The 27,757-nt window shown below is 44.1% G+C and overlaps 2 protein-coding genes and 1 long non-coding RNA gene across 8 annotated transcripts in view; 2 read left to right on the top strand and 1 right to left on the bottom strand.

The window, feature by feature from the left end:
• Window positions 1–733: 733 nt before the first annotated feature.
• On the bottom strand, window positions 734–13,342 carry LOC122497203 (zinc finger protein 514-like). Of its 6 annotated transcripts, XM_043604034.1 has the most exons (6): window positions 13,151–13,342; window positions 12,739–12,906; window positions 11,156–11,244; window positions 5,759–5,885; window positions 5,334–5,417; window positions 734–2,768 (listed from the first exon to the last, which is right to left on the bottom strand). In XM_043604034.1, the coding sequence occupies exons 2-6, from the start codon at window positions 12,809–12,811 to the stop codon at window positions 1,783–1,785; spliced, it is 1,359 nt and encodes a 452-aa protein (XP_043459969.1). In that variant the 5' UTR covers window positions 12,812–12,906; window positions 13,151–13,342; the 3' UTR covers window positions 734–1,782. The 6 variants fall into 6 exon arrangements, with proteins under 6 accessions (XP_043459969.1, XP_043459970.1, XP_043459971.1 ...); XM_043604035.1 differs by having other exon boundaries at window positions 11,156–11,211; window positions 12,739–13,342; XM_043604036.1 differs by having other exon boundaries at window positions 11,156–11,230; window positions 12,739–13,342.
• LOC122497204 lies at window positions 4,311–9,998 on the top strand. The gene is made up of 3 exons (XR_006301054.1): window positions 4,311–4,556; window positions 9,116–9,208; window positions 9,892–9,998. It is a non-coding gene; the product is annotated as an uncharacterized LOC122497204 (long non-coding RNA).
• A 4,197-nt stretch (window positions 13,343–17,539) lies between the features above and the next one.
• LOC122467098 overlaps window positions 17,540–27,757 on the top strand; it is a 56,305-nt gene continuing 46,087 nt past the window's right edge. Inside the window, exons 1-2 of the mRNA XM_043553331.1 lie at window positions 17,540–17,769; window positions 27,068–27,139. Of these exons, the coding sequence (XP_043409266.1) occupies window positions 27,107–27,139 (33 nt within the window). The 5' untranslated portion in view covers window positions 17,540–17,769; window positions 27,068–27,106. The remainder of the gene's footprint in view (window positions 17,770–27,067; window positions 27,140–27,757) is intronic.

Raw genomic sequence — 27,757 nt, forward strand, 5'->3', positions numbered from 1 at the left:
CTCCAATAAGATTCCTTGTAACATTTGCATTCACTCCCAATTACCTCTCCCAGCACCAGGAAATCAGGAATGTACTTTGCCTCCGAAGACTTGCCATTTCTGGACATTTCCTATAAAAGGAACTATACAATACATGGTATCTGGCATCTGGCTACTTTCACTCGGAATAATGTGTTCGAAGTTTTGATCTTTTTTAATTTTTTTTTTTTCTTCAACGTTTTTTATTTATTTTTGGGACAGAGAGAGACAGAGCATGAACGGGGGAGGGGCAGAGAGAGAGGGAGACACAGAATCGGAAACAGGCTCCAGGCTCTGAGCCATCAGCCCAGAGCCCGACGCGGGGCTCGAACTCCCGGACCGCGAGATCGTGACCTGGCTGAAGTCGGACGCTTAACCGACTGCGCCACCCAGGCGCCCCAGAAGTTTTGATCTTTTTATACAATGCCCATATTTAATGATTTTAATGTTTAAAATTTTTTTTATTTTGAAAATCCCAAATCTAGTAGCATAATGATCTAACAAAAATTGCCTTTTGCTCAAACTTTAAAAATACCACTCCATTGCCTCTTAGAGAAAGGTAACGTGTAATGAGTGCACGGGAGTTTTGTACAGGAAGATCTTCAGTCTCTCCATCTCAAAACCACAGCTGTGAACCAGAAGGCACGAGGCCCAGCCCAGGGCATGGCACTTCCAGAAGATCAGTTTCCTTAGCTCTGAACTATGGTTGGGCTAAGTCACTGGTGGCTCTCCACCTCGCTCAGCCGCCATTCTCTTCGCCCACATGGTAACACCTCCCTCCGCTCACCGAATGGGGAGGCAAAGCACATTGCAGTTATAAAGAGCCCCTACCAGGTAGAAAATCACCAGACTAGGTGATTTCTCAGATTCCTTTCAGCTCTTGTTTTACGAATCTCAAGTCTGAAAGGAATTTTCCCCACATCCATTAAGTTCCCAGGTTTCTCTACGGAGTGAAGCCTTAATGTATGCTGAGGCCTGAACTATACTAGTGGGTTTTCCTAGTTTCACCAAATTCAAAGAGTCACTCTAGTACACATTCCCTGATGTGCAAAACGGGTGGGAAATCTGCCAAAGGCTTTTCCACGTGCATTACATTCCCAGGATTTCTAACTAGTAGGGTGAGTTCACTGATGTTTATAAAGGAAAGAGGTTTGGCTAAAGGCACTCCCACATTCACCATTTCCATAGTGTTTTTCTCAAGAATGATTCTCTGATTCTTTTGAAGAGATGAGCTCTGATAGACCTTCCCACATTTACTGCTTTCAGGGGGCTTCCCTTTTATATGTGTTCTTGGTGCTTAGTAAAGGAAGAAGTATTACAGATGGCTTTTACCACACTTGTAGTTGCTCTCCCGTATGAGTTATCTGATATTTATTTACTTACTGGTTGATTGATTGATTGATTGATTGAACAATATGTGACTGAAAGCTGTGCCATATTCATTGCATGAATAAGGCTTCTGGCCAGTAGAAACTGTCTGACGTTGAATAATGGGTATCCTCTGACGAAAGCCTTTCCAAATCCATCACACATACTTGGTTTCTCACTAGGATGGATCCTCTGCTGTTTGATAGTGTGATTCAAAGCCCAGCTTCTCTCTTAACATTGACAGAGCGTCTCTTTAGCGTGTACTGTCTGATGTTAAATAAGATGTCTTCCAACCAAGTCGTCGCACATACGTTACACTTACAGGAGCTCTCGCCAATGTGTGTAATGCGAATCATGTGTGTACTCCAGCTGAAAGCCTTCCTACGTTCACTGAATTCATACAGCCTTTTTTCCAGCATGACTTTTCTGATGTTTAATAAGGGATGCAGTATGAGCAAAGGCTCTCCCACATTCGTTACATTTGTAGGGTTTCTCTCCAGTATGAAATCTATAATGTTGAGTGAGAGATGAACTCTGGCTGAAGGCTCTCCCGCATTTATTACATTTGTAAGGTTTCTCTCCAGTATGAAATCTATAATGTACAATGAGAGATGAACTCTGGCTGAAGGTTCTCCCACATTCCCTGCATTCATAGGGCTTTTCTCCAGTATGAGTTCTCTGATGTTTAATAAGGGATGACGTATGACCAAAGGCTCTTCCACATTCATTACATTTGTAAGGTTTCTCTCCAGTATGAAATCTATAATGTAGAACAAGAGATGAACTCTGGCTGAAGGCTCTCCCACACTCGCTGCATTCATAGGGCTTTTCTCCAGTATGAGTTCTCTGATGTTTAATAAGGGATGAAATATGACCAAAGGCTCTCCCACATTCACTGCATTCATAGGGCTTTTCTCCAGTGTGACATCTCTGATGGCGCCTAAGTTCTGACTGGAAGTGGAAAGACTTCCCACATTCATTACATTTACAAGGCTTCTTCCCTGGATGGGTTCTCCGGGAATTACTTCTTCCTGAAGTCTGTCTGAATTCTGTGTCCGATTTATAAGATCCTTCTCCTATGGGAACATTGTGTTGGTTAAAAAGGACTGATCTTAAGTCTAAACTTCTCCCAAAATCACTCCATTCACCATCTATCCTAAGGGTGGTAGTAGATTTGTGAGTGACTGACATTTCTTTCGGATGTCTCTCCAGTTTTTTTGGATGTATCTCTAACTGGTCATCACAACCACAAATTGCTTTCAGTTTGCAGAAGGAGAGTTCATCTCTGATGTGTTTTTCTACTGATGCTATGGGGAATAATTCCTCTTTGGAAATATCCTGATTTAGTCTTGATTCCTTGGCTTTAGGCCTTTTCTCCCAGTCTGGGTGGGGGAAAAAAGAGACATCCTTGTATTATCTGTTCCATGGGCAAAGAGGAAGTAAAATCCTATAATGGATGTAAGATCGTGAAGCTTTAAAATAATATGTGAGGCAGACAGCCTCTCCTTTGCTGTCGCCTCTCCTTTGCTGTCCTGCCCACTGCTTCCTTGCAGTGTATTCAATAAACTTCTATCTCTTTGTCTGCCTCAGGTGAATTCTTTCACCTCAAAATAATGATAATAATAATAATAATAATATCATCTGAGACGTGTACAGTTTCTTTCAAGAATGGTATATGTCTGAGGTTTTGGAGTTACCAAGAATAAGTGATAAGCAAGTGAATACAGATTAGGAAAACCTGAAAAAATAGTGTTTGGATTCCAGTACACAAGGTAAGTCCAAAGATCGTAAAGATGAGAAGAGGGTAGGAAGATGCCCTCACAAGGTCCCCTCAGCACTTCAGTTTATATTACTATATATAATTGTGACAGGAAGATTAATTCTCCCTCAAAGTCATCCATGCCCTAATCCCAAGAACCTGTAAATATGTGCCTTACATGGCACAAGAAGAAAAAAATGCCTTACATGGCTAAAGGGACTTTGCGGATGTGATTAAGGGCCCAAACCTTTAGATGGGGAGATTATCCTGGATTATTCAGACAGGACCAATGTAATCAACCACATCCTTCAAATCAGAGAGCATTTCATGGCTGGGTCAGAGAGATGTGGTGTGAGAAGGACTCAGCCCACCATTTCTGTCTTTGATGGTGGAGAAAGGGCACCAAGAGCCAAGGAATGTAGCAGTCTCTAGAAGCTGTTACCATTCCTCAGTTTATAGCCAGCAAGAAAACAAGGATCTCGGTTTCACAACTGCAAGAAACTGGTTCTGCTAACAACTCAAATAACCAGAAAGCAGATTCTACCCTAGCCACTCCAGAAAGGAACACCTCTGCTGACATCTTGTGTGAGACCCATGCCAGACTTCTGACCTATGAACTACTAAATAATAAGTCTAAAGTCTAAACTAATAAGTTTAAAGTCTTTAAGTTTGTGGCAATTTGTTTCAGCAACAATAGAAAATGAATACAATAATAATAAAGTGTCTGAAAAGGTAAATGACTAGTGATGCCAGTGCTCCCAAAGGCTAGATTCTGAGTCAGTGGGTCTTGTGTGACCCCTGGGGATCTGGATGTTTCAACAAGTTCCCTGAGAGATTCTGAAGCACAGTCATATTTGTAGAGCACTGTAAATGGACAGATATTTATCTTGAGACCAGATCCAGATGTCAGACCCTTGCTCCCAATCAGAAAAAGAACAAGAAAGGAGCACCTGGGTGGCTCAGTCGGTTAACCATCCAACTCTTGATTTTGGCTCAGGTCATGATCTCATGGTTCATGAGATTGAGCCCCACATTGGGATCTGTGCTGTTGGTGGGGAGCCTGCTTGGGATTCTCTCTCTCCCTCTCTCTCTCTGTCCCTCCCCAACTTGCACATGCACATGCACATGCCCTCTCTCTCTCTCAAAATAAATAAACTTTAAAAAAAGAGATTAAGAAAAGACTAACATAGGAGAGATCAGCAACTTCCCTCTCTGTCCTCTATTCTAGGCTCCTATGAGTCCCAACCTGTGCCTTGGGATTTGAGGACTTCTTTCCTGAGCTTTACCTCTGACCCAGGGCTGTGATTCTGCCTCAGAGATGAACATTGGCATAGACGTCACCTTTCTCCAGTGTGCTTGGGCTACACATGGCAAGAAGAAGAGCTCTGAGTCCAGAATTCTGCTCCAAGAGGTGAGGCCTATCAGGTACTCTCAAGTCACCTAGGAATACATGGTCTCAAAGAGATGACATCAACAGACTGTTTCTGGAACCACCTCTGTTGAAGCTCAGTGTCCTCACCTTGATCTTCTTGACATCATCCATCTGCCCTTGCCTGTAACCCTTTAGTTTCTAGGCCACTCAACTGTTCTGTTTGGTCTCATAGTAACTCCCTTAACCCTGCTGATAAAAGACAGTCTGGCCATTTACAACTGTTGACCCTTAGAGTCCATCCAACATTGATCATGTGACATCTAGCGATACTGAGTGGCACTAAGAATTCAGAAGGGGCGGGCAGAGATGGGTACCAAAAGCAGCTTAAGTGCTAGAGAAGAAAATGAACATCTCTTCTTCTGACACTAGAGATAATTACAAAAGCCTAATAGTATTCAAAATACTGTTGGGGTGCCTGGTGGCTCAGTCGGTTAAGTGTCAAACTTCAGCTCAGGTCGTGATCTCACAGCTCATGGGTTCAAGCCCTGTGTCGGGCTCTGTGCTGATGGCTCAGAGCCTGGAGACTGCTTCAGATTCTGTGTCTCCCTCTCTCTCTGCCCCTCCCCCACTTGTACTCTGTCTCTCAAAAATAAATAAACATTAAAAAAAATTTTCAAAATACTGTAGTGGGTGGAGGGCTTCTGACAAGTAGCCTCACCTCTCAGAGGATGGTCCCCTAACCAAGGTTTCAGGGCAACTTCCTACCCAGGGCTGATCCTTATTACGTGTGATGCTGCTTAGGTCTCACTCACTCACCTGTTGAGATTTCTCCCTCTACCACACAGGGCTCTTCCCCTTCCTCCAACTGGCAGATCACATATGGTTTAGATACTGGAAGCCCTGATGGTAGAGAAAGAAAAGGATCATGACTGGGTATGTTAGAGGCCAAGGCTTTAGCCCTAGGTCTTTCTGGGGGAGAAATAGGTGTGGAAAGCCTACAAATAGGCATTGTAAAATATTAGGAGCAGAATCATGAAACTTCTTATTATGGTTTCATAGCGAGCAAGACTTTTCCTACGAATGAAGAATGAGGACTCTAGAGAAAATGTAAATGTCTGATTCCAGAACCCCAGGGCAAAACTCAGCCAACAGGCCTAGAAACCCCAAGCTTTTAAACAACAATGAAATAAAGATGGCAGGCCTGATGGGCAGGCTTTAGGCTTTGGAGGAGCTGAGCTCACCCAGAGAGGCCAAGTTCTTGAAGTTCTCCAGCATCACTTCCCTGTACAGGTCCTTCTGAGCAGGATCCAGCTGCCCCCATTCCCACTGGGTGAATTCCACAGCCACATCCTTGAATGTCATCAGATCCTGAAACACAGAAGACACTGCTGTATCCTTAGGGAGCACACTAACAGCCCCAGGAAGAAGAGAGGATGGGTGACTGAGTAGAATCTTAGGGTGTAGAAGGGATTCCACGAGTTCCTAGCTATCCCAATGCCCAGTTTGGGATTTTTGTCATCTCAAAAATATTTTAAGCTGCTTCAGGAAACGTATCTTCCTTACTACTTGGAAGTAGTAAGTGCCCACTCTTGTCAATACTTTAGTCACACTGCTTAGAAGTATAATCAGGGTCAGAAAGAGGATCTCTTTTGCATTGTTGGTGGGAATGCAAGCTGGTGCAGCCACTCTGGAAAACAGCATGAAGGTTCCTCAAAAAACTAAAAATACAACTACCCTACAACCCAGCAATTGCACTGCTAGGCATTTATCCAAGGGATACAGGTGTGCTGTTTCAAAGGGGCACATGCACCCCCATGTTTATAGCAGCACTATCAACAATAGCCAAAGTATGGAAAGAGCCCAAATGTCCATCGATGGATGAATGGATAAAGAGGTGGTATATATATACAATGGAGTATCACTCGGCAATCAGAAAGAATGAAATCTTGCCATTTGCAACTACGTGGATGGAACTGGAGGGTATTATGCTAAGTGAAATTAGTCAGTCAGAGAAAGACAAATATCATATGACTTCACTCCTATGAGGACTTTAAGAGACAAAACAGATGAACATAAGGGAAGGGAAGCAAAAATAATATACAAACAGGGAGGGGGACAACACAGAAGAGACTCATACATATGGAGAACAAACTGAGGGTTCCTGGAGGGGGTGTGGGAGGGGGGATGGGCTAAATGGGGAAGGGGCACTAAGGAATCTACTCCTGAAATCATTGTTGCACCATATGCTAACTAATTTGGATGTAAATTTAAAAAAAATAAAAAATAAAACAAGTTAAAAAAAAAAAAAAAAAGGAAATATAATCAGGGTCTCAAGAGAATCAGCCCTACAGAGACGTTCTGCTTAGGAAGGGAGACAAATGTAATCCATTTCCTTCATTTTCTACAAGTTCTACTCTCAACTTAGTTGCACTTAATTAGAATCAACTAGAAATAACAGGCTGTACGCTTTGCCTTCTCAAACGCACCAGTATCAATAGTCTTCTATTTTTGAAACTTGTGACCTATGATTTTAATGACAATTTTCACTAAATCCAAATCAAATAATTTGGGATTTATAATAATTTACCCCCACCCCACCCCAGCACACAGTTCAGTGACAGTGTACCAAGTAGCCTTATAATGAATCGTTAAGTCTTTTATGAGTTTGATTACCATGAATCCTCTCCCCCAAAGCCTAATCACTTTTCTATTCCTATTCATTCAATTCCTGAATGTGCAAAATTGACAGACCCTGGATCCCAGGTCTCCACAAGGGACAAACACTCTGTGGGTCCCAACCAGAAGTATCCTGTCACCCTCTATAACAGCAACGAGATAACCTCCCATTTGACTTACACTGTATGATATTTCACATACCATGAACTAAAATGCAGATAAATGTAGCATAAACTCCTATACTTTTCCCAAAATATGTTTAGAAATCCCATTTAGACATTGATTCCATAGAATAAGTCAAAGTAAAAATTTTACATTAACATAAGTCAGTCCAAAACAATCAGATATGGGAAACTCACTTCTAATAACCCCTTTTGATAGATTATATTATTTATTCAAAATATTCACTGGCTCTCCCTGTAGGATTGAATTTCCTGTTCCACTGACTTAAGTGTAGTCAAATAATCTGCTTTTCACAAACAGAATGTGAAACATGTAATACAGGCAAAAAATAAACCTTTGATGATAGAAGTCTTTGAAGTTTTGCTGTTCTTAATATAGCATAACTAGCCTAAACGGACTCATAAAAAAAAAAAAACAAAAAAAAAAACTAGTACTTAAAGCAGGGTTCTGCCATCACAAAAAGCCTAAAATATGTGACTTTGGCTTAGAGCCAGAAGTAAAGAAAGTTATTGATGCTATGGCAACCCATGTAATTTGGTGGTGAACTGTGTGCTAAAACAGTTGTCTGCAGGGGCGCCTGGGTGGCGCAGTCGGTTAAGTGTCGGACTTCAGCTCAGGTCACGATCTCGCGGTCCGTGAGTTCGAGCCCCGCATCAGGCTCTGGGCTGATGGCTCAGAGCCTGGAGCCTGCTTCTGATTCTGTGTCTCCCTCTCTCTCTGCCCCTCCCCCGTTCATCCTCTGTCTCTCTCTGTCCCAAAAATAAATAAACGTTGAAAAAAAAAAAAAAACAGTTGTCTGCAATAACTGGAAAGACGAACAATGTAAGAATGAATTTGTGGTGCTGTGAGAAGAGGCTGGAACATCAGTAGTGTGAGGTGGTTGTTATTGGCAGAAGTTGACAAAATATCTCAAGAAAAAGAAATGAACTCAAGAGTTGGCTAGTTTGCAAAATAAAAATGGAAGGCAAAAGAAAGGATCCAGAAATTGTAAACTTACAGAGTTGGAGATTTAACCAATTCTGGTTCCCAGTTGGTCAAAGACAATATAGATAAGGCTTTTACATGACAAAGGATGGTTAACAACCTAATGGAAGGACCAAAGAGTGTGGTCACCAAACCTTTGGTTTAAACCTCTGAATAATTTCAGATGGCTCCCAGTAAATCCTTTCAGGGCAGCTGAAGTGCTTAGTGACTAAAGGAATGGCTTTCTCAAGAAAACCCCCAAGAGTTCCACAAAAAAGAACTGTGGATAAAATTGCTGACACATGGAGGTGACAGAAAACAAATACATAAAAAGCTGATGACCTTTTCAAGAGTTACACCGAATGTTCATGACTTGAAAAAGTCCTTGGGCCATCAATTTATTCAAGGAGGATGAAAAAGTTGCTTAGCCCTCAAGTGAGTTTATTCTCCAATATCATTTCATAGGTGACCAAGGAGGGTACTGCAGAAGGAACTTGGGGGCAGAGCCAAGAGCTAAGGAGAGCACTGGCCTGAGGAGCTCCATCCAGCTAGCGGAAGCAGGGCATAACCAGAAGACTTCCCGGTCCCAAGGTCAGCGTTTCTCACCAAGTCTGCCCAGAGGAATTTCATAGCTGCTGCAGACCTGAGATTGCTGGGCTCCTCCCATGCTTCCCCTTCCTGGACTCCTAATTGTGGTTATCTTGTGGTTATCCTGTCTGCATTATTCCACTGTACTGGATATATGGATTCAGGCAATTTGTCCTTTTACATCATAGGTTCAGAGGTCTCCAGATCCGGAGGAAAAACATCCAGACCTGATGTTGAGGCCATCACACCATCCAAGACTTTGATCTTAATGCTCTTAGTAGGTAACTAAATAGAGGTTTTAGGTTATCTCTCTTGGGGAGAGATTGTGTGTGGAAGGAAGGAAGTGAATATTTGTAAGAAAACAGACAGTGGCAGACTATTTGTTCAAAGTATTCACTGCCCCTCCCCTGACGCCCCACATTATGGAAGGCCTATTTATACTTCCCACCTCACTGACATTAGGCTTGGCCACATGACTTGCTTCGGCCAATGAGTTGTGGGCAGAAGCCAGAAGAGCCATCTCCTGGTTCTGACACTGTACTTTTCCCTGCCACATAACAACATCCCAGACCAGACTTGATCTTTCAGCATGAATCCCAGAGCAAAGAGGGTGTGGAGGAGTCAGAGCTGGCCCACTAGTGATACGTAACATAAAGAAGAAATACACCTTTGTTACTATGAGCCATTGAGATCTACAGGCCATCGTTCCTACGACATTCCTAGATTAAGCTCTCTAATATACCTCTGAATGGTGTACATTAAGGCCAAAGAGGTTGAAACTCGATTTATTATCCTACTAGTTATCTGTGAGAATCCTCTATTGGTGGGGGTTTCCCCCACTGGCTAGAAAATTAAATACAAATGTCTATCATTAGGCTACAATACACGAAACTACCATGTTGGCTGCTAGGAAATGAGGCAGCCTGGCATCCACAGCCTTCCACTTGATTTTCTCCACATCCAGCCTACTATAGCCAAACCTGAATCCAATTCTGGAGTCGGTCACCATTACCCCGTTTACCCCCTCACAACCGAAGCTGACTAGGAATTACCATTTACCAGAAGACTCCAGCAACGATATGAGGTAACTGCGTTATTGAGTGGTTAAGATCTTAGAGCCAGACAACCTGGATCTGAAACTAGGCTGCCTTCCTTATGTGCTAGAGAACCACGAACAAGTGACTTTATCTCTCTTGCTTTTCTCAGTTACCTCTCTGTGCCTCAGTTGCCATTCTTCAAAATAAGAATGTTTGAAAGATGAAATGAGTTAGTGTAAGGAAATTGTGTAGAACGGCTCCTGATACATATTTGGTTCTCAGTACACAATGGCTATTACTATTTTCACCATGATCATTAACATGATTTAAAAAAAATTTTTTTTTAATGTTTATTTATTTTTGAGAGAGAGAGACAAAGCGTGAGCAGGGGAGGAGCAGAGAGGAAGGCGCAGAATCCGAAACAGGCTCCAGGCTCTGAGCTGTCAGCACAGAGCCCGACGTGGGGCTCGAACTCACAAACCATGAGACCATGACCTGAGCTGAAGTTGGACACTTGACCGACTGAGCCACCCGGGCACCCCACCATTATCATTAACATGATTACCATCCTCATTTCACAACTGCAAACCCAATGCATAGAGAAGTTAGGTGAGTGTTCCAGCCAGGAGGTAAGTTAAGTCTATCTTCTCACTAATCCAGGAAGATAACATCTGAACAGGCACATAGCCTCAAACGGCCTCCCCACCTGTCCATACCCTCCGAATGTCCTTGCCCCCTTTTCTCCATGAGCCTTCCCGAACCTCGCCAGGCTCATTGTTCTTTTACTACACCCTGATGGAAAGGCCTATCTGTGCCACGTCCATCTGTCATCAAACCATGCACAACCTTACTGTGACTGGGGCTGCGTCCTGGGTACCAGAGTCTCCCCCCGCCCCCTTTCTGTGGTAGTGACACTCCTTCAAGTTCAGGGCTCCCTCACATTACTTGGTACTCACTGCAGTGCTCATGACAGAAATAAACCAAAGGATCTGTGTGAGTACATACTGAGCAGAGAGGAGGGGGGCCCTAGAAAGGGACAGGGAGGCCAGCATCCACCTTGATGGGTTCAGCCTCCAGCAGAGCAGGAATTGGGGTCAGTTCCCTTGAGCGAACAAAGAGGCTCCAGAGAAAAGGAGGCGAATACATTATAGTTCAATCATTTGAGGAATAATGAAGAGAACCCCAACTCACCTGGGGCCTGGCTTTCAGGAATAAACTGGCTGTTCCCTTTTCTCCTGGGTATCTCTCTGGAGAAAGAGCAGGGTCCTGAGAAGGGAGAACTAAGAAGGTAAAAGGAGCCATAAGGAAGGCTAACCCTTATGGCCTTTGCAGCTCCCAGATTCCCCAAGCTGGAAACCCCTGAAGAGTCAGTATGTCACCTCAGTGGTTCTGGGGACAGAGCTGGGTCAAAGGGAGCTGACGGGCAGCCTCTAGCTATCCTACAGGAGACAGAATTGCACAAGCCCTCCCCCACCTCTCCTGTCCAAAGGCCACAGCAGGCTTCAGGTAACTGAAGTATCACCAAATTCCAGCCACTCCACTGGAGAGTTACTTACTGGGCATCTCCTCTACTAGGCCTTTTAAAAATATCAACATGGAGAAGACTTTCCAGGAACTTTAAATATAGCCTATGGTATGAGATTAAGAACACAAAACAAGGCCCAGGGCAAGGCCAAGAAATATATACACTTTAAGGGAAAGAAGTTACACCTTTCCCCTCATCCTTGGGAACCCAGCTCAAAGGTCAGTTCTCCCTGAGAAGTTCCCAAGCATAGGTCTCTGCAAGCATACTTTTTAAGTCCCACTATAATAGGGTTTTTATATCATACTATTTTCAAAGCCTGAAAACAAACAAAACACTTGCCGCAACCATGCCAAAGAAGTTATCATAGCTAACAACAACAAAAGCATGGAAATGGCAGGCAGCATGGCATAGCATAGGTCAGCACATCTCAAACGTTAATGTGTGTATGGATTCTGGGGGATCTTGTTAAACAGACTCTGATTCAGTGTATGTGGGGTAGGGCCTGAGAGTCTGCATTTCTAAAGAGTTTGAGATGATTCCTGTGCTATAGTCTACAGAATACAAGGCATAAAGGAATACAGAGGGGGTGGTAGTCCCAGAGATTCGGCCCAGTTCTGCCACTGGCCAGTCTTGTGACCTTGAGCATGTGCGCTGAAGAACGAAAAGTTAAAATGCCCACTTGGTGAAGGACAGGAGATTCTAAACATAGAAAGAAATGGCTTACAAACTCATGGGTCACCTGGATTGCCTTGTCCCCAACACTAGTGAAGAGGTGACTACAGGAAGTACCCCCCATGTATACTGCTAATCTTCTACACAGTTGAGCTAGAAAGGCTGGAGGAATCTTATTACTTAATGAAGCAATAAAGGAAATGGTGGCAAGGCTCTAAATGGCCCCACTGCCCTCTGATCCCTGGCCAAGGCCACTCCTTCACAGGTTTGTTTATTATTTACCCTCTCCCTCCCACACAGGAGAGCCCTCTCCCTCCCACACAGGAGAGCCCTCCCCGCTCTCCTCTGGCTTTTGGGAAGTCTTCCGCGGCCATCCCCTCCACCTCTACCATGGTGTCTGGATACGGAGACTTCACGCTCCTGGGCTTGGATAATTAGGAAATGCCACAGGGAAGGCGGTTACAGGCTCTGCCCCTTCCTTGGATTCCTCGGCCTCTTCCTAGGGTCGTCCTCCTCCTTGGCCCGCGACTAACTCCCCAGAAGGGCTTCTGGCCCTCTCCACCCTCGAGAGCCAAACCTGATGCTGTGGAGTCCATAGCTGGGGCTAAGCGGCGACGTCCTTTCACTAGGTCCAAATGTCTGTCCTGCATCCGCAGCCCTGAGGTCCTCCCTTACGGCTCAGAGAGCAGGGAGCAAGCTAGGTGACATCGGGCATTCCCACTCCGCGCAGTGACGCCCAGGCGACCTGTAAGGCCCAGAACAGGGCAGTCAAACCCAGACTCCTGTCCGAGCGCGTAGCGCTGCCGCCCGGAGTGGTGCGGTTCCCCTGCTTTCAGGCGCGCTCTCAGACCCCTCACGAGCCGGGCCTGGGCCCCCTGGCTTCGCTCCGTCGCCTTGCTCCTCGGGACCGGACTCTGGACCCCAGTTTCACCGCAGACCCACACCCATGATGACTACCACACCACCAAGAGATACGACCGTAGCCACACCTGCTACCTCGGTACCCAGTGCGCCTCCGCGGCCCGGAGCTAGCAGGGATTCAAAAGAGAGCCTCACGGGGACACTGCAACTCGATCTCCTAGCTCCAGGCCCCACAGCCCCTCGCGGAGGGACACTTCCAACAATGTCACGGGCTGGCGCGCAGCGCTCGCAACAGGCCGGCGGCCCCAAAGTCCCCGAACCCACAAAGAACAAACCCCACCCCTTCCCCGGCCCCTCCTCCCAAGATAAGTCCCGAGCCTGCGCAGACGGGCCACCGCGCAAGGAGGAATCAATCCTGCGTGCGGGGCGGGGCGAGCGGCGCCTGCGCCCTGGAGGCCGGAGAGAATTGAGCGGGGTGAGGTTGCTGGCGTCTCCTGGAAGCTTCTCTGTGCGTCGCTGACGTGAGTGGAGGATTCCCCCAGCCGGCTCCCAGCGCCGGCTGGGACCTGGGAGCAACTCCCACGTTAGACGCGATAGCCGGGTTTGCGGCTCTCCAACCAGAAGCCACCACTCCTTTTTGTTAAAAAGAGAAACGTGGGTCCTACCCTGAATCTACGGAGTAAGGATTTCCAGGAGGCTCCAGGAGAGGGGCAGAGAGAGAGGAAGAAAGGGAATCCCAAGCAGCCTCCATGCTGTCAGCGTGGGCTCTGTGAGCCCTGTGAAGCCCAGGGTGAACCCTGACAACAGAGTTCAGTCCCACAAACTATGAGACCGTGACCTGAGCCAAAACCAAGAGTTGGACACTTACCGAATGAGCCACCCAGGCACCACAACAAGTTTGTTTTTCATGGCCACGGATTCTTTCATAGACCTCCCTTTGAGAGTGGGCTGTATGGTGCTTCCTCTTGACTCTGGGCAAGCTTATAATGTCTGCAACCAATAGTGTGCAATAGAAATGACACTACTGATTTTCTTTTTTCTTTTTTTTTCAATATATGAAATTTATTGTCAAATTGGTTTCCATACAACACCCAGTGCTCAACCCAAAAGGTGCCCTCCTCAATACCCATCACCCACCCTCCCCTCCCTCCCACCCCCCATCAACCCTCAGTTTGTTCTCAGTTTTTTAAGAGTCTCTTATGCTTTGGCTCTCTCCCACTCTAACCTCTTTTTTTTTTTTTCCTTCCCCTCCTCCACGGGTTTCTGTTAAGTTTCTCAGGATCTACATAAGAGTGAAAACATATGGTATCTGTCTTTCTCTGTATGGCTTATTTCACTTAGCATCACACTCTCCAGTTCCATCCACGTTGCTACAAAGGGCCATATTTCGTTCTTTCTCATTGCCATGTAGTACTCCATTGTGTATATAAACCACAATTTCTTTATCTATTCATCAGTTGATGGACATTTAGGCTCTTTCCACAATTTGGCTATTATTGAGAGTGCTGCTATAAACATTGGGGTACAAGTGCCCCTATGCATCAGTACTCCTGTATCCCTTGGGTAAATTCCTAGCAGTGCTATTGCTGGGTCATAGGGTAGGTCTATTTTTAATTTTCTGAGGAACCTCCACACTGCTTTCCAGAGTGGTTGCACCAATTTGCATTCCCACCAACAGTGCAAGAGGGTTCCCGTTTCTCCACATCCTCTCCAGCATCTATAGTCTCCTGATTTGTTCATTTTGGCCACTCTGACTGGCGTGAGGTGATATCTGAGGGTGGTTTTGATTTGTATTTCCCTGATGAAGAGCGACATTGAGTATCTTTTCATATGCCTGTTGGCCATCCGGATGTCTTCTTTAGAGAAGTGTCTATTCATGTTTTCTGCCCATTTCTTCACTGGGTTATTTGTTCTTTGGGTGTGGAGTTTGGTGAGCTCTTTATAGATTTTGGATACTAGCCCTTTGTCCGATATGTCATTTGCAAGTACCTTTTCCCATTCTGTTGGTTGCCTTTTAGTTTTGTTGGTTGTTTCCTTTGCTGTGCAGAAGCTTTTTATCTTCATAAGGTCCCAGTAATTCATTTTTGCTTTTAATTCCCTTGCCTTTGGGGATGTGTCGAGTAAGAGATTGCTACGGCTGAGGTCAGAGAGGTCTTTTCCTGCTTTCTCCTCTAGGGTTTTGATGGTTTCCCGTCTCACATTCAGGTCCTTTATCCATTTTGAGTTTATTTTTGTGAATGGTGTGAGAAAGTGGTCTAGTTTCAACCTTCTGCATGTTGCTGTCCAGTTCTCCCAGCACTATTTGTTAAAGAGACTGTCTTTTTTCCATTGGATGTTCTTTCCTGCTTTGTCAAAGATTAGTTGGCCATACGTTTGTGGGTCTACTTCTGGGGTTTCTATTCTATTCCATTGGTCTATGTGTCTGTTTTTGTGCCAGACACTACTGATTTTCAAAGCTAGGTCATAAAAGGCCATGCAGCTTCTATTTGGCTCACTAGATCACTCTCTTGGAGCCCTGAGCTGCCATATACCCTGCCTGATTATCCCGAAACCACCTACTGTGAGGTAGTCCAAGAACAAAGAGAGGCTGCCAGTAGAAATTCTGGCCCACAGCCCCACGTGAGCCCAGCCACAGGTTCCAGTTCAGGTAGCAGACTCAAGTGGAGAAGCCGTTTGAGTCCTCCCATCTGAGGGTCCGGAAATTATGAAGCAGTGAAGCAGAAGCAAGCCATTGCCACAGTGCCCTGTCCAAATTCCTCACCCACACAATCTATTCGCATGATACAGATGTTTTAAGTGACTAAGTTTGGAGTAGTGTGTTACACAGCAGCAGATAGCCATAACGTCCTGAAGTTTGTCAGAGTTCAGAGTTGGTGGGCCTAGTGGACATCTGTCTTAACCTAGACAAGATAGGTGTTATTTCTTGGTTGCTCAGCATCTATATGCCCTTTCTTTTTTAAGAAATTCAGCTGAAATTCTCTTTAAACTTTCCAGCAACATGGCAGATTGGACACCCTGAACAACTCTCCTAACTGAAAACACTAAAAATGCTGAAAAGCTATAAACCATCTTTATAAACACACTGGTCACCAGGTCTGAAAGTGAGGAATTTGCAGACTTAAAAAAAAAAAAAATGGAGAGCTACAACTCTGAGAAGGGAGCAGCAAACCTGACTTTTTCACTGCTAAACCCCAGTGAACTTAAGCTTCCACTTTGACAGTTAACCGGGGTCAGCAAAGAGAGATAAAGCCTAGGGCCTGCCCAAGGGTGGGGAGTTCTAGAAGGAAACTCATCTAGAACCCCCAAATTTCCACTCTGCATAAGGCTAAATTAAACACCACACAGAAAGGAAGAGCAAGAAAATATGTCTTAGACATCATGACTTTAATCAAGGACCTTTAATCAAGGTCCAAACCCTTACTACAGTACAAAATCATCCCCAATCTGGCCCCAAATTACGGTTATCAGCCCCTAAACACCCACTCGCCAGTCATCTTGCTACTAATTCTTCGCATTTTTATCCTCTAGTCTGTACCTTTACAGGTGTTATTCTCTCTGCATAGATTGCACTTTTTTCTTCTTAATGAATTATTCTTTTTCAAGTGTACCAGTTACAGGAAGCCTTTTCTAACTTTCTCAGCCATAGTTAATTGCTTCCTCCATGTGCTCCCATAGTGTCTTAGACGTGACATATAGAACATACTGCATTGTGTTGTTATGCTTTTACATTGTGGGTTTTCCTTTGGAGCATGAGTTCGTTTGGGGCGGTTAACTGTGTCCTATTTATATCGGTAACAATGCCTTGCCTAAGCTGGCATTTTAGGCTTTTTGAGTGAAAGTACAGACTTGTTCCCAAAGTAGGATTTTATCATATTCTTGTAATCTCCAGTCTTCTCTGGAGCTCTAGCTCAATGGTTCTTAGCTTTAGCTGCACAGTAGAGTCACCTGAAGTTATTAGTAAACTCTCGCTCCTGAATGGATTCCAGGTATCAATATGTCCAAAGCTTTTCAGGTAATTCCGACATGCAGTCAAGACTGAGAATCCCTACGACATCTCCACCCAGGGCCCTCTAGCAGTACCAAGGCAGGCAGGCTGGTGTGCGCTCAAACTGTCGGTAGTCTGCCCGGTTGCCCAGTTTGTATAGACGTGTATCCTGGGCTCTCCACTTAGGGCGCAAAAATGTGCATCCTATGCCTCAGCCGCAGCCTCGTCCTCAGAACCAAATTCTGTATCTCTCCGGCCCAAATTTCAGAACCAAATCCCTGAAAGTGGACAAGATGAAGCAGAACAAGCCTCTTCGAAGCGCCAGGAGACTCGTTCTTGGTCTTCCCGGGCAGTGAAAACGAAGGGTAGGGACGGGCCCCAAAGATCCCACACATTTTCTTCGGACGGCCCTTCCATCGGAGGACTGGAGAGACGTGACATCACACGTAGGCAGTATTTCCAGGGTGACCATAAGCCTCCTTTACATCCTCAACCGTTCTCCCCCGACCCGGACTACGGCTCCTGGAACGCTGGGACTAACCACCTCAGAGCCATCAGCCTTTTTCTCAGAAACACGCGCTTGCGCGGAATTTCATACGTCATATTGAAGCGCGCTGGCCGCTGAGACTTCTGGGGAATGGAGTTTGTGAGAAGGCCGAACATTGATTGGGAGCGCCAACGTCAGAGGCTTTGCGCAGGCGCATTGTTTTCCGGACCTGAAGAGGCGCCGTCTTCCTGGGTCCCGAGCACTCTGTGCCGGAGGTGAGGGCTGGGGGTGTTTGTCTTCGAGATGCGGAGTGAGCGCAGCGGCCGAGAGAAGGGAACACTGAGAACTTGGGGGAGGTGCTGTGGGAATGGAACGGGGTGACGCGGACGGAGCCAGCTTGCGGAGTGTGTCTGTGTGTGGACGTCCCGGCTCGGAGAGGGGCGGACGGAAAGTTGCCCCTCGCCCGCTATGTGTGCATGTGTTCCGTGGAGTGTGGGCACTGTTACGAGTGGTCTTTCAGCATAGATCCCATATGCCAGATCCCAACTTTCAGGTTGGAAGTTTGGAGCCTTCCTCCGCTCTTTTCGTTCTTCTTCCCATAATGGGTGTTTAATAAATACGGGTGGAAACTGACACTAAATCCATAGAATCGCCCACTCCGCCCCTTCCCTCTTTCCCAGAAAGAGTCTCAGATTGTCTCGTTTAGCCCCCTGCCTTGGGCCTTCGTGTGAGGCTCCCGTTTAAGGATAGATACTTCATTTTTTAGACTACATCATTGAACATTTTTACTTGATTTTAACCATGGCAGTTGAACTTTTAAGCGGTTGGAATCCATTGTTGAAACCTATGGTTATTATGTAGTTCATTGACAAGTTTAATTCTCGAAATAAGTACACCTCTAAGATATCCTCGACTTAAAAGAAGAATATTAGTGAATCGAGTCTGAGATGCAGTCCTTAAAGATCTTGGTTTGACATATATCGTTATCCATTAAACCAATAATTAAAGCTACCTTAATGCCTAATGTGTCTGTTTCAGCTGTCAACATCATATACAATCTTTTCTTAGTTCAAAGGAATGAATGGCGAAATGAATGCTTTAATATCATTCTTTAGTTGCTAGGGGCCTTGAAGCCCTTTCATGGAGGAGGTAGGATCTGAGGTGGCAAAAAAGCAAACAAACAAGGAGTAAGTAGCAAATCATTAGTCGGATTTGAGAGGGAACTGACTTTAACTGGAGTGAAGTGTCAAGAATAGTGGGAGATAAGGGTGGAGAAAAGTATACTGGTATGATGACCTAGAGAATCAGGACAAAACCAAGTAGGCAGGGTGGATTTTATGGTTCTGATCCGGAGACTGACAGGAATAAAACTATTTGGGGACACCAATTCTAGAGGTCATATCTAGGAATAGAGAGAGGAAGGGACTAGTGGCAGGGAGCCAGTTAGGAATGCAAAGTAATCCTGATGCAAGTTGTTAGGGACCTGAATTATGGTGTCAGTGGTGGGGAAAGGATAAAAATGACAATGCAGAAGAAGGGTCAAGGGATCTATCTGGTGACTAACTTGATTTGAAAGGAAAGAAAGGTAGAAGTTTGAATTGGGGGCATCTGGAAAATAATAGCACAATAGAAAGAGAGGGGCTGATTGGGGAGTTGCATAGGGGAAGATGGTTTTGAGGTGCTGGCAGAACGCCAGATTCAACAGTTGAGTCATTTGGAAATGCAGGTTGGGTTTGGAAGAGGGATTGGGACTAGATTGGGAGCCATCTCTGTAGAGGTGGAAAATGGAATGCCAGCTGGATGGACTTTCCGAGGGATAGCAAGAAGAGCATTGTACAAAGACTGAGCATTGGGCAGTGTCCTTGTTTCCAGGGCAAGACTGGGAAAAAGAGGCACACAGAGATGCAGTTTTATTGGTAGGAAGAAAGTCAGGCTAATGCAGTATCACAGCAACTACAGTCATCACTTGAGGAAGCAGGAACTTGTCAGGACAGTCAAAAGCTGCAAGAATTAAAGTTAAGGAGAAAAGGACTATCAGAATTAGAGGTCAGAAATGCACTAGTAAGTTTTGAGCGTGCAGTTTCAGGATGTGATGGGGTAGCAAGAGCAGGATAATGGATTCAAGAAGAGTAGGTGGCATTGATAGGTATATGTTACCAAGATTGATCATGAAAGGAAAACCCAAATGAGAACCCTTGCTACAGAGAGGCCATGGGATGTGGTGGAGATAGTTTCAGATAGATGAAGGGTTGTACTGTTTGAAGATGTGGGAATTGAAGCTATTGGTGAGGTGGGAGTTGGTGGAGAAAGAAAGACTGGGAGCAGGGAGCAGATTCTAAGAGGCAACAGTAGTGGAAAGAAAGTAGGACACAGTCAGAGGGACACTCAGGTAAAGTCCCGGAGACAGACATTTCTGTTTGGTTGTCCTCACATCCCATGCTACCTAGCACATAGCAGGTGCCTGGACATATTTGTTGAATAGTAGGATGAATGAGTGGGTGAATGGGTTGGTGTTGGGCAGTAGCAAGGAAAGCAACTTTCGTTTGTTGAACAGACAGAAAAATAAATGCTTTCCATTAACTATCTCATTCAGTATTTATAACTACTTTGTGAAGTAGGTATTAAACAACTGGGGGTCAACTTTTAGCTTAAGTGATATGCCCAAGCCTTTACAGATAATAATTAAAGGCCTGTGGAATGCTTTTTACCACACAGACCCGCCTCTTCTGGAACTCTTTTGTGAGTGAGTGTTCTACTGAAATTGAATGGTAGCTATGGAGCAAGGATGGGAACACTAAAAGCTTTCCAGACAAGGGCTTATTTGAAGATCTAGAATAAGAATTTGGGGAGTTTTTTCTCCAGAAATACTCTGAGAACCGGGAAGAGGACAAGAGAGAACAGAAGTAACTCCACGTGAATTTGGTGGATTTGGGGAGCCTTGAATTTCACCGAGAGCCTACTGAAGCAACTGCCCAGGAGGGAAGTCAGCCTGGCAGGGAGCCCACAGATAATGAGCACCCTGGGGGAGTATTGACTGGTTGCTTAATGGCTGGGGGAGCTTTTATGCTCCCCATCATATGTAATTTTTCAATGCTCACTTTATGAAAGTCATAATCTAATAAATGAAACTTTGAAAATTATCTTTAAGCATTTAAACACTGAGCAGTTTCAACTACAATTTCAGATGTAGTTCAACTGATTTGTTTGAAAAGCTCAAATGCTTTGGAAACAAATACTTTGATTCCAAAGTTATTACTACACTTAAACCTACTCAAAAACATTGTAATTATAATTTCGTTGTAAGTAGTCTTTTCATTATTTCTACCTTCCTAGGATTGTAACATGACTTTTAGCTAATGCTAACACTTAGCACATTATTCTATATGCTTTATAGGTATTATTTAAGCATTACAGTAACTGTATTAGACAGATGCCTTCATTATTCTAACTTTACAGATGGGTAAACTGAGACACAGGTTGAGAAACTTGCCTAAGGTCATACAGGTAGTAAGACACAGCTGGAATTTTATTTCAGGCAGTCTGCCAGAGTCCGTACACCTAATGACTAAACTGTCCTGTATCTCTAAATACTAATTTTGACTTCTTACTAGGGCCCAAGAGTAATATTTTAAGATCCTCCTGGACATGGAGGAATCTTAACAAACAAGGAAAAGACTACTGTCTAAACGCAACTTGCAGGCTACTGATCATATCTGTTTCCATTTGTGTATATATCACTCTGCCTCCTCCTAACAAGATTCAAACCCCAATCTCTCCTCAGGTCAAATTCTTTTTTTTTTTTTTAGAGTTATATTAAACTTGTCTTTCCAGTACTTTTTTTTTTTTTTTTAAGTTTTTACCTTTTGCATAGGTTTTACACATTTATGCAAACTGGTGTTCACCTCAGGGTAATATTCTTTTAAAGTCTGGCTTAACCAGTGTTCAGTAACCCCTTGTCTAGTAAATGTATATTGATCTGGTCTTTCAGAGTTTTGGAAAACTGTACCTTATTAGGATCTTATCATTAATAAGGCAAGATGGAGGGTTCATCTAGGGAAGGAAGGGATTAAGTCTGCACGGTTACTTTGCCTTTTTAGAATCTAAAGTGGATTCATTATTAGAGGTACATGCTCTTCCTTCTTCCTGACCTCAGTACTGCTTAGTCTGTTTAGGGTTTGTAGTTCCTTCTCTCTGGCATTACTTGGTTTTACCTCCATTCCCTAGATTTCTTTTTTCATGCTTATATGAATGGGTGCAAGTATATATCCTAAGGATACATCTGTACTTGGTGAGTAGTCATATAATTAATAGAAAAAAAACACAAAGTACTTATTTATATAACTAAAGGCTTACTCATTGCCCTGTTTGTATTACAACCAGTTTTTAATACTTTATATTAATTTTTCTATTTTGAGCGTTTAACTCACCGTCCTTCAAAATTCGAACTATTTCATTTAGCGATAATAATTTTTACAACTTGGCCAGTGAATCCAGAGTCACCTGATTTTTCCTACCCAAAGATGTGGGAACAGCTCAAATTCGAAATACTCCAAGCTGTACTCATTAGCTTTCCCCCCAAACCACCTTTTCCATTGCACATCTCCACGAATGGTAGCATTATGCACAGCGTTGTGCAAATGAGTGACCTGGAAGTCATAAGTCATCCTTGCCTCTCCATCACCTTCGGCCTCCACTTCCAGTCAGTCTATTGTCTGTTCTTCATGTCTTGTCAGTAGTTCCCCTTCTTTCCATTTCTGCCGCCCACCGCTTTTGTTCAGTTTTTCTTCATTTTTACTCAATTATGAGATTCCTCGCTGGTTCTTCCTTACCTCCATTTTTGCCCTCCTCTGGTCCCATTCTGCTGCAGCTTCCAGAGTGGCATGGCTGCCTGTGTCAGAGGTCTCCAAGATCACCCCACATTCAAGGATTTGCCAGAAGGATGTGGGACTCAGCCTATAGTTGCATTCATGTCTAAGATGATGACCGATCTTGCAAGGATGCAGAGCTAGGTCGTAAGGGGAAGAGAGGTAGAATCTGGAGGAATTCATAGGCAGGCTTTCTTGTGTTCTCTCCCTGCCAGGAGGGGTCACACAGAACACATCCTCTCTAGCAATGAAAATGCAACAACATGTGTGTGATGTTCCAGCCCAAAAGAGCTCATTAGAGACTCAGAGCCCAAGTTATTTTTTATTGAGGGCAGGTCAGGTAGGCACCCTCTGCCTAACACCTACCAAAATTCCAGAGCGTCTAGCAGGAAAGCAAGCATCCAGCATAAACCACATTGTTTGCACAAATCATTTAGGCATGGACCCAAATCATTTAGGCAATGGGCCACCCTTCTCTTTTAGGGAACCCTCCCAAAATCTAAGTTCCCAGACCCCAGCCAAGGGTCAGTCTCACAAGTAGACCTTTCTAAGAGTAGCAGTCTCGGGTCTGCTTTGTAACTTTTCTGTACACCACCTTTCCTTCCTGTTATTTTTCCTGTACACCAAAGTAAATGCGTACTCTTGTAAAAACAAAAATTAGAATGTAAAGAATTGTAAGAAATAGAATAAAATCACTTACAATTCCACCAGTCAAATTCCATTTACATTTTAGTATATATTCTTTCAGTCTTTTTTCTATACACATGTGCATACACAAATAAGTAATTTTAAGTGTGCATTCTTTTTTTTCTTTTGAAGTTAATTGATATTTGAGCAAGAGCACAAGTGGGGGAGGGCAGAGAGAGAGAGAGAGAGGGGAGAGAGGGGGGAGAGAGAGAATCCAAAGCAGGCTCTGCACTGTCAATGCAGAGCCCAGTGTAGGGCTTGATTCCACAAACACTGAGATCATGACCTGAGGAGAAATCAAGAGTCAGACACTTGACTGACTGAGCCACCCAGGCGCCCCTAAGTGTGCATTCTTAATATTTGTGAATTTGTTTGAAAAACTTTTTTAGCGTGGGAGGGAGGGTAGGGTAGGTGATGAGCATTGAAGAGGGCATATTTTGGGATGAGCACTGGGTGTTGTATGGAAACCAATTTGACAATAAATTTCATATATTAAAAAATAAATAAAAATAAAAATTTCACTGCACGTTTTCACAGGAAAAAAAAAACTTTTTAAAATAAACATCACAAAGTTGAACTCTCCTGGTTATCTGTACCAATCCCATATCCCTCCCTCCCCAGGGATAACTCACAATTTGGTACTTATTGTCCCATATAGACTTTTTTTTAATATTTAAGGATTATTTCCCTTTTTAAATGTCTATTTATTTTTGAGAGAGAGCGAGAGCATGCACGAGTTGGGGGAAGGGCAGAGAGAGAGAGAGGGAGACAGAATCTGAAGCAGGCTCCAAGCTCTGTGCTGACAGCACAGGGGCTGACAGGGGGCTCAGACTCATGAACCATGAGATCATGACCTGAGCCAAAGTCAGATGCTGAACTAACTGAACCACCCAGGTGCCCCCCCCCATATAGATTTTTGTAGATATTATTTACCTGTTTTTAAGTTTTGTATAAATACTACATAGTAATTCTAAAGCTTTCTTATTTTTTGCTCAGTAATTCTGTGATTTATCTCTATCATTAACATACAGCTCTACTCCATTCATCTTAATCAATGTGTAATATTCCTATACACATAAACTCACACACATATAATCACAGTTTATCCTACTGATGAACATTTAAGTCGTTTGCAGTTTATCACTAGTGATCTTTTCCTTGGTGACTTTTTGTTTTAAATAGACTCCATGCCCAATGTGGGGCTTGAACTCACAACCCTGAGATCAAGAGTTGCATGCTCTAGTGACTGAGCCAGCCAGGCGCCCTTCCTTGGTGATTTGTAATGCCACCTCAGTTGTAGATCAAGCTTCTCTACATGTTTGGATATATTTGCAGATTTTTTATTCTAGTCTATTAGTCTGTTATCTATGTGGTTATTTTTTCATGAAAATAAAAATCACATAGCATAGAGATTGAAAGCTGATTGACAGACCTGGGTTCAAATTCTACTTCAGCCTCTTACAAAGCCTTAACTTCACTAATCTGTAATATTGTACCTACCTTATTGATTTATGAGGATGGAATTAAATTATCCTTAGAAAGAGTGCTTAGCAGGGCCACCTGGGTGGCTCAGTCAGTTTTTTTTTTTTTTTTAATGTTTATTTTATTTTTGAGAAAGAATGTGAGTGGAGGAGGGGCAGAAAGAGAGGGAGACACAGAATCTGAAGCAGGCTCCAGGCTCTGAGATGTCAGCACAGAGCCTGACGTGAGGCTCAAACTCATGAACCCTGACATCATGACCTGCGCCAAAGTCGGTCGCTCAACCGACTGAGCACCCTAAGCATCTGACTCTTGATTTCAACTCAGGTCATGATCTCACAGTTCATGGGTTCGAGCCCCGCATTGGGCTCAGTGCTGACAGCTCGGAGCCTGTTTGGAATGCTCTCTCTCCCTCTGTGCCCCCCCCCCACTTGCGTGTGCTTTCTCTCTCTCAAAATAAATAAATAAACTTAAAAAAAAAAAAAGAGTGCTTAGCACAGTGCCTGGTGAATAGCAAATGCTCAATAAATGCTGGTTACTATGATGTTAAATGGTATTGCAGTGTATGGATGGGCTGGATCACAAATTATTTAATCATATCTTCTGTTGTAGAAACTTAGGATATTTCCAATTTTTCCTGTATTTTAAGGATTAAATGAGATACTACATGTAAAGTGCTTCAAACGTTACCACATGTAACACCTCAGTAAAGGTTAGTGTTAATGATGACCAAGAAAAACTTTGCATATATTCTCACTTATTTCCTTAGGACAAACTCCTAGGAGAGGGTTGCTGAGCCAAAGAGTATGTGTATTCCAAGGCCTGTGATACCAATCGCAATGATTTTTCTAAAACACAAATCTGATGATAACGCTTCCATGTTTAATCCTCAGTGGTCTCCATGGCTGTGGTCCTTCTTCTATGTATGGGCCCATGCAAAATTGTCCTTGATCTACCTGGCCTCCGCCCACTTCTTCAGTCTCATCTTTCCTTACAGCACTACTCACAGCCTAGACTTCTCCCATTCTAAACTGCTTACAGTTGTTCATCTTTTCCGTGTAAAGACCCATCTCCTCGTTGTTGTTTTTTTTAAACTTGATATTTTTCTTACCTAGAATGTTCCACCTCCTCCCCACCCAGATCAAAACTTATCTTAGATCCTGCTTCTGCCAAGGAACCTACAGCCTCCTATCTGCATTAGGCAAGCCCCTGACGGACACTCGTCAGGTATCTCTTTATAGTACGTATCCATCCTGTAGTGACTCATTATTTGGGTTACTCTTATGTCCTGTGTTCTAGACTATAAGCTTTTGGAGGACAAAGACAGTGTCCTATAGTTTTTGTCTTTGGCATAAAAATTTGGTGCTAAATAAACGTTAGTTAGTAGGCGAATGAATGAATACCAAAGATCAGAACATATATTCCCTTGACTACAGGAGAATAGTCCGTGGGCCATCTCTTTTCCTCCTTCTTCCCAGGACCACACTTCCCATACCACTCATGAATCCCAAGAATGCTTGATTCAACTGTGTTTAATTAGACTCCTGACTGTGGGAAACTGAGACCTACTCAGCTAACTCAAGTAAAGGGAGTTTACCGATAAGGATTCATGCAAAGCCTAAGAGGTTTAGAGTCTTATGGAAATCCAAGAATAAATAAGGCTGGTCTATATGCAAACTGGAGCCCAGAGATGGTCCTACATGAATTGAGGGACTTCAAAGCCAGTAAAAAACTCTTAGGTCTTTGCTCCACTGCTGATGTGAGCAGGCTATTCTTCCCCTGACCCATGTCTAGTCTTACCGTATCATGCCTCCCGTGTACTCACTGGCTCTGCTTCCTGGTTACTTGGGCTCCCGTGATCCTCATGGCTACTTCCGTCCCTCATGATATCCTTTCAGCTCATCACCCGCCTGTTGCCCTGACATTTCTTAGTTCACATTCCCGAGGAAGGATGTCACCTTTTCAAGCTAGATTGCATCTCAGTCTACTGGTCAACCTGCACATTGCCCACCTGAGACCTAAATCAGTGTGGCTCCCGGAGTGAGACGTAGCATCATGCAGAACAAAACATGGCTGTCCAAGCGCTGCTCCTGGAGCACGGGGTCACGAATGGGTTATTTTTCTCTTAAAGAGACTATGGGTGTTTACTTGACACATCTTATCCATATAATCATTTATAAAATTTCTTGGACTTTTTATCTGGTAGCTATCAGGGCAATAGTGAATGTGACCTGATAAATACAGTATAAGCTTAATACGTTCTTGGTTCCAGGAACAGAACTTCTCCTGTGGGATCATAGTAAAACAAGTCCCACATTGTATCCTGAGTAGTAATATCTGTGGTCTTTCGCTCCAGTTCTGGGGTGGGGTGGGGTTGCTCCTGGCCTTGCTTTGCTTTGTCTTCCCTTTTTGTAGGGTATCAGGAATGAGAATGGGCATATGACTCACTGGTATTTGGAGATTTCCTGCTTTATGGGTCGGAAAACTACAAGACTAGTCTTTCTCATACCGACGTTCTCATCCCGTACCTCTTCCTCATTAGGACTCTGCCCTTTTCTACAAGGAGAGCACACAGGAGGGAATGGCCGCTGTGTCTCCAACTGACAGATGCCAGGTGAGGTGGACTCTGTGTTTCTGAAATACTCTGTTAGTCTCCAGAACGTAACCACTTTTCTGTGTCTATCCTGGAGCTTCTTCAATCAAACCTAACCAGGTGAATGAAGGACTCCACAGGGAATGTGTCTTTCCCATTTGATCTGTGGTATCCTTCAGTGACCTTTTCTTACCTTGAACATGTGCCCAGTAGCCTGTCACCAGGCACACTGTGACCTTTGCGCTGAGTGATTTTGACTAAAAAGTGTTGGTACAGGTCTGCTTGGATGGTTTGGGGAACAGTTCTAGTCCTTATTTCCCTTTAGTGCATCTGTGTATAGACTGAGAGCAGACCCCAAGTATTCCAGGAGGTGTTGGGTTAGGCCAATGACACCTGTTGTAGAGCATCTCAGTGAGGTGGTAAGAGTTCTAAAGAGAGATGAGTGTGGTTAGAGACATGTGGCTTGCCCCATTCCTGCCCGAGGGCCCAATGTCTTGAATTCTGTGCTCTGGCTTAGAACGTCTGCATGCACACTGGAGACTCATCTGGAGTTTTAGGACTGGAGGTAAAGATGCAGTCTTGCAGAATCACGAAGCATTAGCGTGAAATGAGGGGATCCTAAGGACAACCTAATCTACA

This window comes from Prionailurus bengalensis, chromosome A3 (assembly GCF_016509475.1).
Source record: "Prionailurus bengalensis isolate Pbe53 chromosome A3, Fcat_Pben_1.1_paternal_pri, whole genome shotgun sequence".
Classification (NCBI taxonomy): Eukaryota; Metazoa; Chordata; class Mammalia; order Carnivora; family Felidae; genus Prionailurus; species Prionailurus bengalensis.